Consider the following 18,963-nt stretch of genomic DNA (forward strand, 5'->3'; position numbering starts at 1 on the left):
TTACAGGTATGTGCTAAAACTGTCACCGGTGGCCAGGTGGAGATACTCCGTGCAATCCATTTCCACTTCCACACTGAGCTTCCTGTGCCGTGCTGAAAGGGTCTTTCTCTTCCACAAGCTGGAGGGCCGCCTCTCTAGACACGTCTTTATCATTTCAGACAAGTCCTGCTGCAGATTCTGGAAGTTCTCCCTGCCAGTTTTCCCTGTTTAACATAAAATGTTAAACTCACGCTGTTGGAGGTGTTGGCAGATTGTAATTTTGCCCTGTAACTCCCGTCAGCCAGTATGTTGTTTCTTTTCCTTTACCCTGTAGTGTATATGAGAACCAGTGCTGTTGTTGTAAAACAAACTATTTAATTTAAAAATTACAATTAAAACTGAAGATATAAAAAAAGCTAATTCAAACTATTAATAAATATCATAGTGTATAAACAATACTAAAATAACACTGATGTGAACAATCATTAAAATAATTGTGAAATCACTATTTTTACAAAAGTGTGAGAATAATCACACCTTTAAGTACGTTTCTCCTCTCTTTTCATACTCAAACTTGCAGTCTGTGCGTTGGAGAATGTTGATAGTCGACTGACTCACATGAATTCGTAGTGCTGGGGTGAAAAGATCAATGTAGAATAAAATACAGAATAGCAGTAGAAGGATTTCCCACAATGCTTTGGTTAGGGAAAGATGGAGAACAGATTTACAGTAGCCTACAACTTGGTAACAAAAAAAACAAACAAACAGTAAGTTAAAACTAAAAAAAACACTTCTCAATCTTTCTCAAGTTTTCTTTCAAACTGTTGGAAAGTTTCCAAAAATTCATTGGAAAATTTCTGCCCCTTTGTAACCCTACTTGCCCTTTAAATGAAATGGGGGTCACAATCTTGCAAATCAATCAAGTTTAGAAACATAGAAAGAGAGAGAGTTTGCCCAGCACAATCACTACCATTTTTTAACGAGGATGAACATCACAACCATAAAGAGCTGCAGATGCAGCATAAATACTTGATAAATACTTTAAAAATCTGTGTGTATTCCAGCCTTTAAATGCTCCGTAAAGTGCGTATAACAAAATTTATTTTTCAGAACTATTTTCCACTCTCTCTCTGGTGAAAGAAATGAAACACAGCCCTGACCCAGAGTCCACTCCAAGGCAGGTGTTAGAATAAGCTCATTCCGTAAAACAGCTTAAAGAGATAGTTTTATGGAGCGAATTTTGTGCCAGTATTCATCAATCAAATCCAGTGTTTTGCAAATAAACACAATCTGCTTTGCAAAGAAAAACTCGACTTTCAAACAAATGCAAAGTGATTTGCAAATACAAAACTATTTGAGAGAAAATGCAGCGGTATGGACAAATATATGTATTGTGTGTTACAACTCTGAGACTCATTTGCCTTTTTATGAGGAAACTTGGCTTGAATTTCTCACAAGTGCAATTGAGCAACTTTCTTTTCCAAAAACAGCAGATGGCGCTGTTGGTCAATTTACACTAGTCTCCTGAGACCTGAAATACCTCTTTACCTTTTCAGACGAATATGAGTGGGGAACAGGTGAGTTTCTGTCTTACCATCTCTATAATTTGCATTTGCAGTTTAGTATTACAATATATTGTGACACGATACATTGCTATACACCTGCATTGTTTTGAATGTTGAACAATTGAATCAATATATATGTATATTCTATATCCCGCGATCCAACAGAGGATAAGAGGTACGGAGAATGGATCAGTTTTTATAGGGAAAGACAGCCTAGTTAAATGTTTAGCCATGTCACCTCTGATTTTTGAACTAATCAATAACGTTAACAATTTTACAGCACTTGTTGTGAATTTCACTGACACTGTAGTAGGTAAATTGACAGACAGCGCCATCTGCTGATTTTGGAAAAGAAAGTTGCTCAATTGCACTTGTGAGAAAATCAAGCCAAGTTTCCTCATAAAAAGGCAAATGAGTCTCACAATACATACAGGTGCTGGTCATAAAATTAGAATATCATGAAAAAGTTGATTTATTTCAGTAATACCATTCAAAAAGTGAAACTTGTATATTAGATTCATTCATTACACACAGACTGATATATTTCAAATGTTTATTTCCTTTCATTTTGATGATTATAACTGACAACTAATGAAAGTCCCAAATTCAGTATCTCAGAAAATTAGAATATTGTGAAAATGTTCAATATTGAAGACCCCTGGTGCCACACTCTAATCAGCTAATTAACTCAAAACACCTGCAAAAGCCTTTAAATGGTCTCTCAGTCTAGTTCTGTAGGCTACACAATCATGGGGAAGACTGCTGACTTGACAGTTGTCCAAAAGACGACCATTGACACCTTGCACAAGGAGGGCAAGACACAAAAGGTCGTTGCTAAAGAGGCCGGCTGTTCACAGAGCTCTGTGTCCAAGCATATTAATTAGAGAGGCGAAGGGAAGGACAAGATGTGGTAGAAAAAAAGTGTACAAGCAATAGGGATAACCGCACCCTGGAGAGGATTGTGAAACAAACCCATTAAAAAATGTGGGGGAGATTCACAAAGAGTGGACTGCAGCTGGAGTCAGCGCTTCAAGAACCACCACGCACAGACGTATGCAAGACATGGGTTTCAGCTGTCGCATTCCTTGTGTCAAGCCACTCTTGAACAAGAGACAGCGTCAGAAGCGTCTTGACTGGACTGCTGCTGGGTGGTCCAAAGTTATGTTCTCTGATGAAAGTAAATTTTGCATTTCCTTTGGAAATCAAGGTCCCTGAGTCTGGAGGAAGAGAGGAGAGGCACATAATCCACGTTGCTTGAGGTCCAGTGTAAAGTTTCCACAGTCATTGATGGTTTGGGGTGCCATGTCATCTGCTGGTGTTGGTCCATTGTGTTTTCTGAGGTCCAAGGTCAACGCAGCCGTCTACCAGGACGTTTTAGAGTACTTCATGCTTCCTGCTGCTGACCAACTTTATGGAGATGCAGATTTCATTTTCCAACAGGACTTGGCACCTGCACACACTGCCAAAGCTACCAGTACCTGGTTTGAGGAGCATGGTACCCCTGTTCTTGATTGGCCAGCAAACTCGCCTGACCTTAACCCCAACCTATGGGGTATTGTGAAGAGGAAGATGCAATACTCCAGACCCAACAATTCAGAAGAGCTGAAGGCCACTATCAGAGCAACATGGGCTCTCATAACACCTGAGCAGTGCCACAGACTGATCGACTCCATGCCACGCCGCATTGCTGCAGTAATTCAGGCCAAAGGAGCCCCAACTAAATATTGAGTGCTGTACATGCTCATACTTTTCATGTTCATACTTTTCAGTTGGCCAACATTTCTAAAAATCTTTTTTTTTGCATTGGTCTTAATTGATATTTTAATTTTCTGAGATACTAAATTTGGGACTTTCATTAGTTGTCAGTTATAATCATCAAAATTAAAGGAAATAAACATTTGAAATATATCAGTCTGTGTGTAATGAATGAATCTAATATACAAGTTTCACTTTTTGAATGGTATTACTGAAATAAATAAACTTTTTCATGATATTCTAATTTTATGACGAGCACCTGTATATTTGTCCATGCCTCTGCATTTTCTCTCAAATAGAGTTTTGTATTTGCAAATCACTTTGCATTTGTTTGAAAGTCGAGTTTGTCTTTGCAAAGCAGATTGTGTTTATTTGCAAAACACTGGATTTGTTTGATGAATATTGGCACAAAATATGCTCCATAATAGTTCACCAAAAAAAAAAAAAAAATTTTGTCATCATTTACTCTGCCTCAAGTTATTCCAAGCCTGTATGAGTTTCTTTCTTGTGGAGAACAAAGATAGTTTGAAGAATGTTAGATAAGCACTTGCTGGTAGCCAATGACTTATATAAATAATATAATATATATAAGTCAATGGCTATCAGCAATATTCTTCAAAATATCTTCTTTTGTGTTCAACAGAAAAAAAGAAACTCATACAAGGTTTGGAATAACAGAGGATGAGTAAATTACTTTTTTATTTTTGAGCGAACTATCCCTTTAATTATCATAGACAGAGTTTATCCTGATCTCAGTAATATGTGAATAGTACCATCAGAATCATATTAAATAATTTATAGCGTGGAAGTAGAAGCGGAACATCAAGAACCGTCCTGTGATCAAAAAGTACATCACTGTGTTACCAGTCAGATGTCTTTCTGAGTCTAAACAATCTTATAACATTTCCATTTGGGAGATCACATCTATAACCAATGGAATATTATCATTTAGATGTTCTTAATTCATATTTAAAAGGAATCCTCATTTACATTATGAGCAGAAAATCTAGAGTAAAAAAGTATATGTTTGAAGCGAAACTGTTCTGGGTCACTGATGACTTCTTCATTGAGATCTTCAACATCATCTTTTTTCTTACACTAACCCTTATATTTAAACACATTTTTTGCTGCTGTGCTGTTAAGAAATGCCCTCTGCAATACTGGAAAAATTGATTTCATTAGAACTCAGTGTTGAGGGGAGTACAATGAATGAGTGGCCGTTACCTGAATGCACACCGATGCGGATCCACATGGGTATCCCAGGCAGATGCTGTAACTGAAATGTGCCCATGAAAGACAGGATGTCCAGTGCCATGCAGCAGATATCCTTTGCATGCCTGTTCCCATTGCGTCGAGGAAGACCAGACACCACCATGTATGCGTCACCAATCGTCTCCACCTGAAAGAGATACACAAACTGGATTTCTAGTACTATAGTGAACAAAACCCACTGTTCATTTGTCTGAAATACCTTATAGACATCATGATTGTCAAGGATGCTGTCGAAGTTTTTGTAGATGTCATTGAGCATGTCCACTACTTCCATGGGTGTGCTGAAGTGGCACAGTGTGGTGAAACCCACAATGTCACTGAAGTAAATGGTAACTTCGTCAAAGAGCTCAGGCTCCACTTTCCCTGTTTCCTTTAGAGAGCGCACAACTGGCCTGAAACATTGAGAGTTAATGATTTGATTATTTAGCTGTCAGTAATAACATTAAAATCTATACAATTTTGTCTAAATAACAATAAAACACTAAAAATGCATTTAGGCATCAAAAAATGATAATGTACACTGTGAAAAATTGATAATTATTTACAGTTTTGCTAAAGATTAGGCTATATTTAACTAAATTGAACAGCAGATGACAGCAATGGTAAACTAAATGTAAAAATATGGAAAGCGAGCATGAACATTTTAATAACAATGTGTTAATGATATATTGTGCATCTCTACAGTGTTTTTCTGTTAGCTGTGTTCAGACCCTGGCAGAAGCATGAAGTTCAGGCAGTCCGCTCTGTCTCTCTCAGCCTTGTACAGAGCTGTGCGTTCCTCAACCAGGCGCTCCAGGTTACGGGAATACATCTGCAGCCGGTGGATCAGGTTCTCCATGTAGCTCTCATGTTCCTGGTTGTCCAGACTATTCAAAATCAAATCAGGAAATCATTTATTAGAGAGAGAATTATTATTTAATGGGAGTTTTAGATGGTCCTGTATCTGTAAGATTTTTCACTGGTTGAACAAAAGCATATAAAGGTGACCTGACAATCTTCCATAGAGTGTTTTCTATCTTTTTGAAGTCTGGTCTTCTGTCTGGGTCTTCGTCCCAACAATTTCTGATCAGCATGTACACCTGGAGAAACAGATTATTGAGTAGAGAACCAAAGTAATATGGGACCGATTGTTACCTGACTTAGCAAAAAAAAAAAAAAATAGATAACATGCTAATCTTTTATCAACATGAAAATGTATATAGTATATTGGAAAATGGGTAACACTTTATAATCAGTTTTTCATTTGTTAGTTCATTAGTTAACCACATTAGTTAGCATGAAGTAAGAATGAACAATACTTCTATAACATTAATAATCTTAATGTTAATCTCAACATTTACTAATAGATCAAACATTGTATTTGTTAACATGAACCTATGTGACCTATCATGAACATATTTATTAACAAACAAAGGTTAATAAATGCTGTAAAAAATATACTGCTCATTGTTAATGTTAGATGATGCATTAATAATATTAACAAATAAGACCTTATTGAAAAGTGTTACCCATGTTACTGTTTTTCCAACCATTTTTTAAACACGGTAACCCATCAACTAATTCAACTAACTCATTTATTGGTCCTGTTGTGGGAGAAAATTAATTTCTAAAAGCACAAATACTCCAAGCTTTCAAATAATATAAGATCATAAATGAATGCTTACGGCACATTTCCAACTGCAGGCCATTATATGTTAACTACCTGTATGTTTTGGCTGCTTTGCATAATTATTTGGCTGCCATTAGTACAAATAACAATTTGTGTACGAGTCAAACATATGCATAGATACACACACACATAAATACCTCTTGTTCTCTTTCACTAGTGTTCTCAAAGTTTAGGTCAGGTCTGAAGAAAGAGGAGGTCATACTAGGGAATTGCAGTCTTGCCAGTTTCTCTGGTTAAATAAATAAATGTGGATCAGTTAAAATAATTGTTCACCGAAAACAATTTCCAAATCTGTCTGAATTTCTTCTGTTAAACATACACTACAAGTCAAAAAGGTGAGTAAATGAATGACATAATCAGCTTAAACATTAAACAAAACACAGTATCCTATTAGCTCACAAGCTCAAATAAATGATTCTCGGATCCATGAGTCCTTGACTTGAGAACCGTCCCTGTCGTGAAGGAATAGTTCAGAGAGGTTTTGTGAACCGAGTCAAATGATTCATTGAAAAGAGCAGACTCAAACGATTCTTTGGCATAACCGCTGCTGGTATTTGGAATTCTATTACAAAACACTGCGTCAGTAATATATTATTATTCCATATAATTCTGCCCACACTACAGTTTGGAATGCGGAGCATCAGTCTGGAAAAGTTCAGTTCAGGAGAAAAATAGAGATTAGAGATTAGTAATGACAGTCTTGATATTTCCTATCTGATCCATCTATTTCATTATTAGCAGATATATCATATCAGAGCACTGCAAATGCCAAATTGTTAATCCATTGCATCTGTTGTGGTCCACTGTGAAAATGACATTGCTGAGAAAAGCTTTGTGTCACGCAGGCTTCTTCTTGCACTACTTGAAAAGACAGTAGGCAACCTGAATGTAACAGCATTCAGAAGGAGCCTATCTAAATCCCTTCAGAAGATATAACGTTGGAGGAAATGAGAGGCTCTGAGAACTCTGTTGAGCTGGAAATATTATTGTGTAATTCAGTAGTAAAATACAGAAATGTTATTATCTTATTAATATTACTGAAAAGAGAATGTAATATCAAAGTATTGAATAATATGTTAAAGTAGCATAGACTGTGGGTCATCGTTAGTTCACATGGTAGTTCATTGTGAGTTTACATGATGCCAGGTGCAGGGAAGGCCACCAGACATCAAAGAGGATGAAATGACCTCCAGACAAGGGGAGGCCCTATATATAAAAAGGGAGTTTCCACGATATTCCACCATTAGGTAAAGGATGGAGGAGGCAGCAAAATATTGGTGGCGAGCCAAAAAAGATATGGCAAGTAAAAAATAGAAAGAACCAAGGTCAATACATTGTCAATACATTGTCAGAGTGTATAAAATGGAGCATCTGAACAAACAAAGACCAGAGAGACAGTGGATGTGGCGGCTGACTCTTCGGCTTTGTTACTTTGTAATAAAGTCTTCCTTTGACACCTGAAACTCTGCTGTTTTGAGCCTTTCTAACTTCACTGACTGAGATCCTGACGAAGAATAACCCCGGCGTGCCACAACAATATCGGCAGATTTTTCCATTGCAACAGAACCACTGATGATTCAGGTAGAAGCCTCAATACCAAACTTCACTTGCTGGAGTGAAAATATTTCCACGTTCCTCAACCACAATGGCAAAGCCATTATGGCCATTTTTCTCTGCCGTGGCAGAACTATTTCCGGTTCAGTTTGAGGAACCCGAACAGCAAACTCCCCCTGATGAGGTGAAAAATTACCACGTTGCTCTCCAACAGTAGCTGAACCACTGATGGTTCAGGAAGCACATCAATATCTTACTCTACCTGCTAAGGAGGAAATATTGACATCCCTGTCCACTGTGGACAAACTATTGACAATTCAGGAGGCACCTGCTAAGGTGAAGCAAGAGTGTCTACCTGAAAGACGAAGGAGCAGAAGGACAAAACAGAAGAGAAAGACAGACCCTTCAACTATATAATGTCCAGATGCAAGTCCACCACCATAAAAGGCAAAACTTGCTTGGACGGACATTAGTACTGCACACAATACCAAGGTTGAAGATGAAATTCCTGAAAAGCATAAGAGAGGGAGTGAAATGATCGTAGAAACGGATCTGAGAAAAGAAAAAGAGGAGAGAAAGACTGAATATGCAACTCCATGACCTGCACCTTGCTTGGATGGAGTCGGACAGTGCAAAAGTCACACATATGAATAAAAGAGAAAATGAAAAGACAAAGTCCAACATTCAAGCAAGCAAAATAGAAGATACAAAGACAGAGCAGGCAGCAAATTTTATTTCACCACCGGCAAAGGGAAAAATGAGAGACATACAGGAACCTGAATGCAGCAGCAAAATCAGCCGACAGAAGGGATTTCTTTTCATTTATAAAATGGCAGAGAAAAAGGTTGCTGCAGAGAAAGAAAAGATGAAAATCAGAAAAGAGGAGAAAATACAAAGGCAGTTACTGTACAAAAAATATGATCCATCTATGAAACACCTGCTCATCAACAAACACAACAGGTTCAATAAGTCATATAGAACCTTGAGAATGGTCCATATTTTACAAGTGGTGGAAGACAAGAAAAAAAAAAGAAGATAACACAAAGTGAAAGAGACAAGACAGATCAGTCCCTCCAAGAAAAATCACAATATAAATAAAGATCCTTGTCTAAATGTTGTTCGTGTCTTAATATGTCCTGCTGCTGTCTTACATTGAAAAACAACAACAACAACAAAATTAACATTTAGATAACTGAATAAACTTTGTCTAAAATATTTCTGCTTTAAAATATTTAATCTGTAGCCAAAAATTAAGAAGTTTTATTGTAGATCTGTGGGGTGTACGTAATTGCACATGATAATATTTGAATTCATAACTTTTCATAAAACAACTATTTTAATCTTTATAATGAAACTATAAAACATTTAGGCAACGTTAAAGCTTCATTCCCTATTAATTGTAATTTCATGGATACGAGCTACCAGCATATTATTCCAAAAAAAAAAAAAAAAAAAACACTTTTTGTGTGAGTAAATGATTGAGTTCAGAATTTTCATTTTTGGCTTAGCTATCCTTTTAAAATTAAACATGGCACGTAGTATAAACAAATGCAGGCATGATGGGAAATCACCAGTAGGTGTCACAGTTGAGTGTTTTAATGTGGCTTTCTATAAATCTTTCTCTCACCAGTATGATCAGAGCAGGCGCTTGTATAGAATGTGCACTTTCTCATCATGATCTCCTGGGAAATTATAGCAAAACTGTACACGTCTCCTTTCTGAGAGATCCCCTGCTTCCTCAAGTGTTCAGGGGCCGTCCACAGATCTGAGGCAAGCGGAAACACAAGCATGGGGAAATTAACACAAGGAAATGTTTAACCAAATGACTACTGGTTCATATAAATGTGTAGGAATAACTGAGATTCTTTTCCATGATAAAAATAAACCACCCTTTCACCTGTACTGGGAGGGAGAATTGTATTGAAGCCAAAGTCTGCAATCTTCACTACCATACGGTTGTCAACCACGCAGTTAGTCGATTTAAGACGCCCGTGGACTGCAATGTTGCTTGTATGGAGATAAGACATGCCCTGCAGGAGGGCAAAGAGTTCATGCGAGAAACTAGGTTAGTACAGTACAAATACATAATTATTAATATATAGCCTATCTTAAACCAGACACAGCTATATGCAAAGCATATATGCAAATACATTTTAAATGTAATGGAATAGTTCACCCAAAAATGAAAATTTTCTGAAAATAATACACAATCAACACGACTCAAGTCCATCAATTAATGTGAAGCAAAACCTACATATCTGTAAAAAAAAAACATTAAAATAATCATTAGGGCATTTTAACTTTAAACCATTTATAATCCATAATAACGCTTCCTTCAGTGAAAAGGTCCATCCCCTGTCCATTCACATCAATACCCACCAACATATTTGTTTAGATGCTCGTGCTTGATCTGTGCATATGTCTCTCCTGATTCAGATTATTTTTCATTGGAGAGATATTATGGATAGAGTATTGTGATTTTATCAGCTGTTTGAATTCTCATTCTGCAGGCACCCATTCACATGTCTGACAAAGAAACAAACTCGTCTTGGATGGCCATGAGCGTGAGTAAATTTTCAGCCAATTTTAATTTTTTGGTGAACTATTCCTTTAAATAATTTCTCTAGGCACAGCTATATGTATGCAATCAATCAATCAATAAATCATTCTAAATGAAGTTATAAACAACTGCACAATCCATTACCTTTGCAATGTCATACATGACAGAGATCTTAAACTGCCAGTCCATGAAGGTCTCTTCTGGGTATGAAATCTTATCATTGAGCGCATGCTAAAAGAATAAATAAAAACATATTGTAGTGTTTGTCTACTTAATCAGAATTTAAGAGACCTTTAATGTAACCATATATGTAAGGCTCATTGTAATACTCACTCTAAGGGATCCTCTCTCTCCATATTCAAACACGCCAAAATACTCATTGTCAAATTTGACTGTCCCATAAAATTTAGTCAGGTTGTAATAATCAATTTTCAAAAGCTGAAATGGAAGTGGCATAATTCATTGGTTGTGAACAACACAAAGTTACTTAAAAGTTTTTATCTTAAGATGATCCAATGTCAGTGTTTTGTTGTTCAGTGAAGAGAAAGAAGTCCCAGTACCGCGTTGAGCTCTATCCTCTGTCTTTCAGTGAAGCTTTCATCTGTAAGCCTTAATTCCTTAAGGATAACAATCTATAAAAAAACAACCTTATTACAAAATCTCAGAGTAATGAAATAATTTGTGAAATACTAAAGTGAGAATTTTCACAGTACCTTTTTATCATAACGTGCACGGTGTAGGATGTAGCTACTATTCTGTGTAGAGTCTTCCTCAATCTAGTGACAAGAGATAATTCAATATGTAACATTTTAAAAACATCTCATTTTTGAAAAAACATTTTATAAAAGCAAATAATAAACTTTGATGCCAGTGCATTACCTGCAGACTGATCATATTCCACTCATTCGACTCTAAAGGCGCAATGAGCTCGGAGGAAATATGAGACCATCTTTTTTGCATGAGACGGTAATGTCTATTTTGCCTTTGAAATATGTATATAAACAATAGTAAATATCGTGCTACATACAATTTCATAGAATATTTCTTTTTTTTAAAGTATCGCTCTAACCAGTAAAAGATGAAGGCAAGTGTACCCATGAACCCCACAACAGCAGTACATAATACTATGACAATGATGTCGGCTTGGAAGTCTAAATAAATAAATAAATAATGTTATTATATAAAAAAAAATGTTGATAATAAACTTGATTTTGAAAAATTGATGGAATCCTCTATACCTGTGAGATCTGGCTGGTCTTCAGGCAAACGGAGATTAGGCCAAATGAAGGAAGGATTGCTGTCCTTTAGCTGTGTGTGGTTGGTGGATGTGTTGAACTCATAAAGAATCTTATACTAAAGCACGAAAGAAGTCGGTTTTAATGAATAATCACTCCACAGTTCCACAGTGATATGTCTGAAATCTGTGGCATACCTCATTGTTGCTGTTAGTGTAGATCAAAGAAAATATGAGATCCCTGTCACCATATTCATCCAGCTGATAATCTCCAGCTATACCTGTGGTGTGAGTTTTTCAGATTTGTGTTATCCTGTGGATCTACCAAAGCAAGTCCAATATTATGAGAAATAACTGAAGCTTTTTACCTTTGAAATACACATTTCTGAAGTAGTTCATGCTGACAGACTCCATATCCTGAATTTCTGAGGATGGCATCTTCCACATGGTCCTCATCACCTGTTTGAACAGCAGCACCGCATCATGATACGCTGCAATATAATCATTCATCTGCGCACAGAACAGTGAGAAGATGAGAATTAGTACTTCTAAATCCATAACAGGTAAACATCAGCATGTGAAAAATGTGAAGCTACACTCTAGAAAAGACCAAACTAACGCGCAAGAAGACCACATTTAAAACTGTCCTGCAAACTCTGCCTCTATCATTTATAGATGCCTTTTATATTATATAACATTATTTATATAAAAAATAAATTATTTCACTTTAAAACTTTGACTATCTAAACAAAGAACGGTAATGACTGTTTTACAGTTGTGGCAAAATTATGCAACAAGTGTGAAAATACACAATCATTGTAAAGTTGAGGTTTTTTAATCATTTTTATAGTCTCTTTACTCACCAAGGCTCCATTTATTCAATCACAAATACTGTAAAACAGTAATAGCACTGCAATTTAAAATAACTGCTTTCTCTTTTTAATATATTTAAAAATATGTTTAAAAATGTTACATTCATTCCTGTGAGTTATTCCATTACACCAGTCTCACATGATCCTTTAGAAATCATTCTAATATGCTGATATGGTGCTTATTATTACCATTATGCTGAGAGCAATTGTAATTCTTAATACACTTTTTTCAGGATTCTTTGAATTGAACTTTCAAAAGTGCAGCAATTATTTGAAATAGAAATCCTTTTTAACATTGTACGTCTTTATTATCACTCTTGATAATACTTTTGAACGACAGTGTATTATAAATGTACTGTATTTACTGATTGCTATTTAAATGTGTGTATTTACCATAAAAAGTATTAGCACACACTTCTTAATTATTGAATTCAGGTGTTTCAATCAGACCCATTGCCACGGGTATATAAAATCAAGCACAGAGCCATGCATTCTGCATTTCCAAACATTTGTGAAAAAAATGGGTTGTTCTGAAGAGTTCAGTGAACTTTTGGAATAAGTCAGTTCATGAAATTGAATCTCTGCTAGATATTCCACAGTCAACTGTAAGTGGTATTATTGGAAAGTAGAACCATTTAGGAAGAGCAGCAAGAAGCGGAAGATCGTGAAGTCATAGAGCAAGGCCACCAAGTGCTTGGTTTTGCTGATTCCATAGCTCTACCAAAATTCCACTGGCACTATCAGAAACTGTGGAGATGGAGCTTCGTGGAATGGGTTTCCATGGCTGTATGCAAGCCTTACATCACCAAGTACAATGCCAAATTTTAGATGGAGTGGTATAAAACACTGCAACTGGACTCAAAATCATGTGGAAAGCCTTCCCAGAAGAGTGGAAGATGTTATAGCCGCAAAAGGGGACCAACTCCATATCGATGTGTTTAGAATGCAATGTGGGTGTAATGGCCAGGCCAATACTTTTGTCCATAGTGTATGTAAACTGCAAGTTAAGAAATAAATTTAACAAGGAAGATGTCATTTCTGGGACAGAGAAGTGAGTTTTGAATTTTGTTTGAGATTTGACCTGTCAGGACATAAATTAGAGATAAATAAAAACTTTACCCACCGTGTTGTTACCAGAAGTGTCAATGGTGTATTGTCTTGTATTGGGCATTGTTAGCACCAGGACATTTTTCATAGCATCATTAGATGTCTCTTTATAATATCTGTCGCTGTGAGAGAAAGGTGGTATTTCTGAATTTTTTAGCATTTGTAGACTTTTTAAATTAGGCTTTTTCAAATCAGCACAGTTCTATTACTCAGCTGGTTATCCATGCACATTTAGTCATAAACAGTAGATAAGAAATACATTACTAGCTCTCTAGATTAAAAAAAGCAAGAGTTGACTGACTTGTAAAGGTCAATCAGAAGAAAAGCAATTTCACTTTTAGAGTCCATAGTGCCATTCTTCAGATCCATGATGTCATCAGGTGTTCCACATAAAATGACCACTGTAAAACAGTAATCAAGCAACAAACAAAAATAAATAAATAAATAAACAATAACAATATTGTAATCAGACTTTTGACCAGAGACACCCATTAAGGTATACATTACCATAAGTAAAACATTCACAAACTAAGGTTGTTTTTCATTAGTATTCAAATAAAATAAGGTCTCACAGTTACTCTCCCGGCCATTGCTTCCCAGAGCCGTACTGAGCTCATCCTCTTTTCGCAGAATCACGATTTTCTTTAAACTATGGGAAAACATGCCTGAAGCCACCTCAAGAGCATTTATGTACCTACAGACAAGACCCAAAATTATACAGAGAACCATTTGGGAATATCTCTTCTGTTGTTGAAAACTACTAAAGTACAGTATACTACATACTCACCAGAAACAGTCCTCTGTGTTATTCTGCTTCTTGTATATATATGCTGTTTTCCATTTAGGCTTGATATCATCTGCGACATTCCAAAAGTGAATGAAGAAGCTGGAGATTTTTCTTGCTGGAGGCAGAAGTCTAACCAGATCTCTCTTGAAGTCACAAGACAATCCAAAGCTTCCGGCTGAGATGATGGGCATGTTGAGGTTCAGACCAATCTCCAGACTACAAAAGTGGTCACACACATTTCACATGTTCTTCCAGCTACAGTAAACTCAGTTTTAGATGAAAAATTGAAATTGACCAAAGTTTTTGCTTTATGATCGTTTTCTAAACTTACACTAACTTTTAGTCATTAAATAGCATATATTTGATTTTTAGTTTAGTTGGTCAAAAGTACCTGCTTTGTAAGTAAACATTAACATACACTATTCACTACTTTAAATGGTTTGAGTTAATAACTTAATCCAGGGGTCACCAAACTTGATCCTGGAGGGCCGGTGTCCTGCAGAGTTCTTCTCCAGCTTGAAGCCGTTCATGTCCAATTTCCGATTAGGAAACTCGTATTTACAATAATTCTGATAGCACGTGAAGGCAGCATTAATCATAACCCTTAAATGGATGTTATTGAAAATTTATTATTATTTAAAACTATATAAATTCAATTCGTTGAGCTTAAGATTGCTTTTTTGACAAACTTATGTAAGATTAAGTCAATTTTTATGTCATTTCAAAATAACTTAAATAATTATGTCCTTGAAATAGGGTTAAAGTGTACTGCTAAATGGATTGAATGCATTTACAATATACTTGATGCATTACAATATACTTTAATGTCATTTCTATTGAAACATTCATCATGTATTTAAATAGTTGCAATTTAGTATATTTCAAAAATATTAACTTTAAATGTAATATTGAATAAAATAATCCTGTGGTTTAGTATGTTAATCAAGACCTCAAAATACTTCTTTAAAGCACAACAAAAGATTATTAAAACATAATGATTTAAAATGCATTAATAACATTATAACGAAGTGCACTTTTGAAAAGTGCAAGTGTTACAAAACTCATTAAAGAGGACTTTTATTTATTTTATATTATATTATTTGCAAGTTTCTTTTATTTTCTGCAAGTCCAGTTTTTTAAATATACTTTTAAGACTGAAAATACTACCAAGTGCACATTTAATACTATAAGATACACTTCACAAGAAGTAATAACTGAATTGAAATTTCTAAGGATTTAGGCAGACCTAAGTCCTTCCCAGAGCAAGAAACCATGGAAATACAGACGAAGATCTGTAAAAGCAAAATCTAACATACTCAACCATTTGGAAAGTGGCATAAGTGCAGGTTGGTCCCAGCAGAGCACATCCCTCCTCCCCTGTAGTCTAGAAAGAAATCACAATAATCAGTGGGAAGACACTTTATATATAGTGTGGTTTCAATAAAGTATGTCAAAGGAATTAAGACCAGAACTGACCGCAAGATCGTTTAAAATTTCAACCCCCTCACAGGCACTACTGGTGCAGCCTTTTTTCAAGTAGTAAATGGTTTTAAACCCTCTGAATTTTACCTCTAACTGGGGATTCTCCTCTAGAAAAAAGGTGGAAAAAGAAATTCGATTCAAACTATATTATCAATTTAGAATTGACATGATTATTTCAAACTGAACTACATTTCATATTTAAACTATAGTAGTTGTCATAAAATCTTATGTTTCTTTTGTTTAACATAATTAGGCTATGGCTTCGCAAGACTGTAATTTATGGAAAGCCATTTTATCTTAAAATATATTCCCAGTGTTACTCGACATAATTGCATTTTTACTAGTAACAAGTAAATTAGAGCGCTCTCTAATTCAATTCATACAAGTAACAATTCCAAATAGAGCTCTCTCTAATACATTTTTTTACTACAATTCTGATTAGAGAGCTCTCTAACTTAATTCTTACTAGTAAAAATGCAACAACAGAGCTCTATAATTCAATTTTTACTTGTAAAATACCACATTAAATATATGTTTAATTGCAGAGCTCTGTAATTGAATTAAAGAGCTCTCTAATTCAGTTCTTACTAGTAAGAATTGATATTGTAGAGCTCTCTAATTGAATTTACTAGTAAGAATGCAATTGTAGAGCTCTCTAATTCGGTTAGAGAGTTCTCTAATTGAATTGTTACTTGTACAAATTGCATTAAAGAGCTCTCTAACTTTAATTCTTACTAGTAAAACTTGAATTAGAGAGCTCTCTAACCGAATGTAATTGCAGAATTCTTTAATTCAATTAGGGAGCTCTATAATTCAACTGTTATACTAACAATTGAATTAGAGAGCCCTCTAATGATCATTTTTACTAGTAAGAGATGAATTGTAGAGCTCTCTAATTCGGTTCTTACTAGAGAGAATGCAATTGCAGAGCTCTTTAATTGAATTAGCGAGCTCTAATTGTAATTGTAACTAAAAATTGATTTAGAGAGCTCTCTATTTTCATTGTTACTAGTAGGAATTGAATTTTAGAGCTCTCTAATTGTTACTAGTAAAAATGCAATATTTTAAGCTTAAAAGGCTTGCCGTGGTAATTTGAATAGTCTCTCTTCATGTTCTGTTAAGTTATGATCATACTTTACCGTCTTCAGAGATCTCAGAATCATTTCCAACAGCGCTCAGCACCGCCGGCTTTACAAAATTGATACTCCAGGGCGACACATCGTCATCCAACAAAATAACATTCATCAGAAGTGTTCCATTAAAGCAAGACTCTTTCATGAAGTGACTTTGCTTTAGGAGTGTCCATGATAGACATGCAAATAACCAGATACAGTAATCCATATTCAAATGTTAAGAAGAAATAAAGTCTCTCAGCCTTTGAGGTCAGCAAAATGTTTAAAATGAAAATTGATTTTCATTGCAGCGTGTTTGTAGTTGTCCAGCTATTTTCTGAGTTAAATCCAGAAGACTTCATCTTTTATATTCCAGAAATGGACTTAAAAAGACTTTTATCCATGCTAGTCTTTTGTCCGAGACAGGCACACTTTCACACTGATCACTCTGCTCTCACCTGAGCATGTTAATGAACAACATAATCAGTAGTCGTGTCTCAAAACCTAGTGTGCAGCCTACACAGACAGCATTTATGGGCACATTTCCAGCCAGACATCTTTTCTTTCTTTCTTTTTTTTTTTGCTGTCTACTATATAGCTAGTTCACTAGGATAACTCCTACAGTGACTGTCAGTAAGTGTGAAAGTTTAGGCCTCATTAATACTCTCATAGAGAAGCTTTTATATACATATATGAATCTATGTGTAAGTAATCAAATTTCTGTCAAAGCAACTAAAGCATAAGCTCTTAGGGTCTATTGAACAGGATTGTGCAGAGGACAGTGAGAAGGAGTGAAGGACAAAGGTTGAGTCATAAAACCATCTTCCAGTGATAAATGGATGCATCATAAAAGCAATCAGAATGAAGCACTTGTCGTGTTTGTTTTTCCCAGCTGAGAGCAGGAAAATACATAAATTACTCTCTGATGCATGTTATGATTTGTTGTGCTTAGGTTTATTATTTGCATGTCTAAATGTTTTATTTTTATTTTATATATTGAATGTATTATATACAATATATTATTTAAATGTAATTTTAAGATTTATGCCCAGGATTGTGTATTTGTTGGTGTTTTAGAATATACTAAAATGCGTGTTGCCTTTCTACTTAAGGACAGCTAAAAACACTGTATAAAAATAAATAAATCAAAATAAAAAGCAGACTTCATTATAATCTTAATTTTTTTTTTTCTTGTTAAATGTACTTGAATTTGCCACACTCATTTTTTTGTGCTTATACACGTTCCTTTCCAAAACGTTTATGTACCTGGTGCTTCCCCTCGATAATGATTTATCATATCAAACAATAGTCATATGGCAGTTCATATATTTATAGTTCAGTTTCATTTACGACTTCTGAGAAAAATCTGTGAAGTAAATCTAATTGTAATCTGGGCCATAAAACGTCAGCAGATATCATAAGTCATAGCCTATCTATCTATCTTTCTTTTTTTTTTTAACTGGCCATTCTCTTCTATCTAACATGCACATAAATAAAAAAACGTGTGATTTTATAAGGTCATAAAGAAAAGTAGCTGTTTCTTTGTAGACTTGCCCTATAACTAGTTGCTGGTTTATGAGCTGAGGGTGCAATATAAAATGTATTATTAAAAGTGTAAAATGTGTAAATAAAAATGTATTATCCTTTTGTAGTTTTTTTGTATTGCTTTCAATCAGTTTCTATGATGTACTGCTCCCTCTAATGGTCATTTGTACACATGTGGCTCACTAAACACCCCACCCCTCACTTCTCATTGGTGTTTTGACAGAGGATAATACTGTATAATATGTGTATTACTTTTTCCATGTTATGTATATTTAATATATATTTATATTTGTTGTTATACATATAATAATTAAAATGAATTCAATATATCATACTTTAATATGTATTTTAATTCCTGTTTACGCATTTACTTTGGCAGACTCCATATTTTCACAGTTGCATTTTATCTTTATAAGCACTTAATTTACATAACTTGTATGGAATTTAAAAATGTAAACATTTTTAAAAAT

The 18,963-nt window shown here is 35.1% G+C and overlaps 1 protein-coding gene across 1 annotated transcript; it reads right to left on the reverse strand.

The window, feature by feature from the left end:
- On the reverse strand, positions 1 to 17,177 carry LOC306852348 (guanylyl cyclase C-like; the record flags this gene model as incomplete). Its single annotated transcript, XM_079389092.1, has 26 exons — positions 1 to 190; positions 231 to 307; positions 517 to 611; positions 4,524 to 4,698; positions 4,771 to 4,963; positions 5,282 to 5,437; positions 5,559 to 5,650; positions 6,378 to 6,469; positions 9,422 to 9,559; positions 9,692 to 9,824; positions 10,499 to 10,585; positions 10,688 to 10,792; positions 10,915 to 10,986; positions 11,068 to 11,130; positions 11,234 to 11,336; positions 11,424 to 11,505; positions 11,593 to 11,707; positions 11,787 to 11,869; positions 11,957 to 12,098; positions 13,584 to 13,689; positions 13,869 to 13,968; positions 14,140 to 14,261; positions 14,355 to 14,570; positions 15,671 to 15,738; positions 15,831 to 15,929; positions 16,971 to 17,177. 26 exons carry the CDS (start codon positions 17,175 to 17,177, stop codon positions 1 to 3), a joined length of 3,111 nt encoding a protein of 1,036 aa, XP_079245218.1.
- Between the last annotated feature and the right edge of the window lie 1,786 nt (positions 17,178 to 18,963).

The sequence above is a fragment of the Barbus barbus genome (genome assembly GCF_936440315.1).
Source record: "Barbus barbus genome assembly, chromosome: 32".
NCBI classification, from domain to species: domain Eukaryota; kingdom Metazoa; phylum Chordata; class Actinopteri; order Cypriniformes; family Cyprinidae; genus Barbus; species Barbus barbus.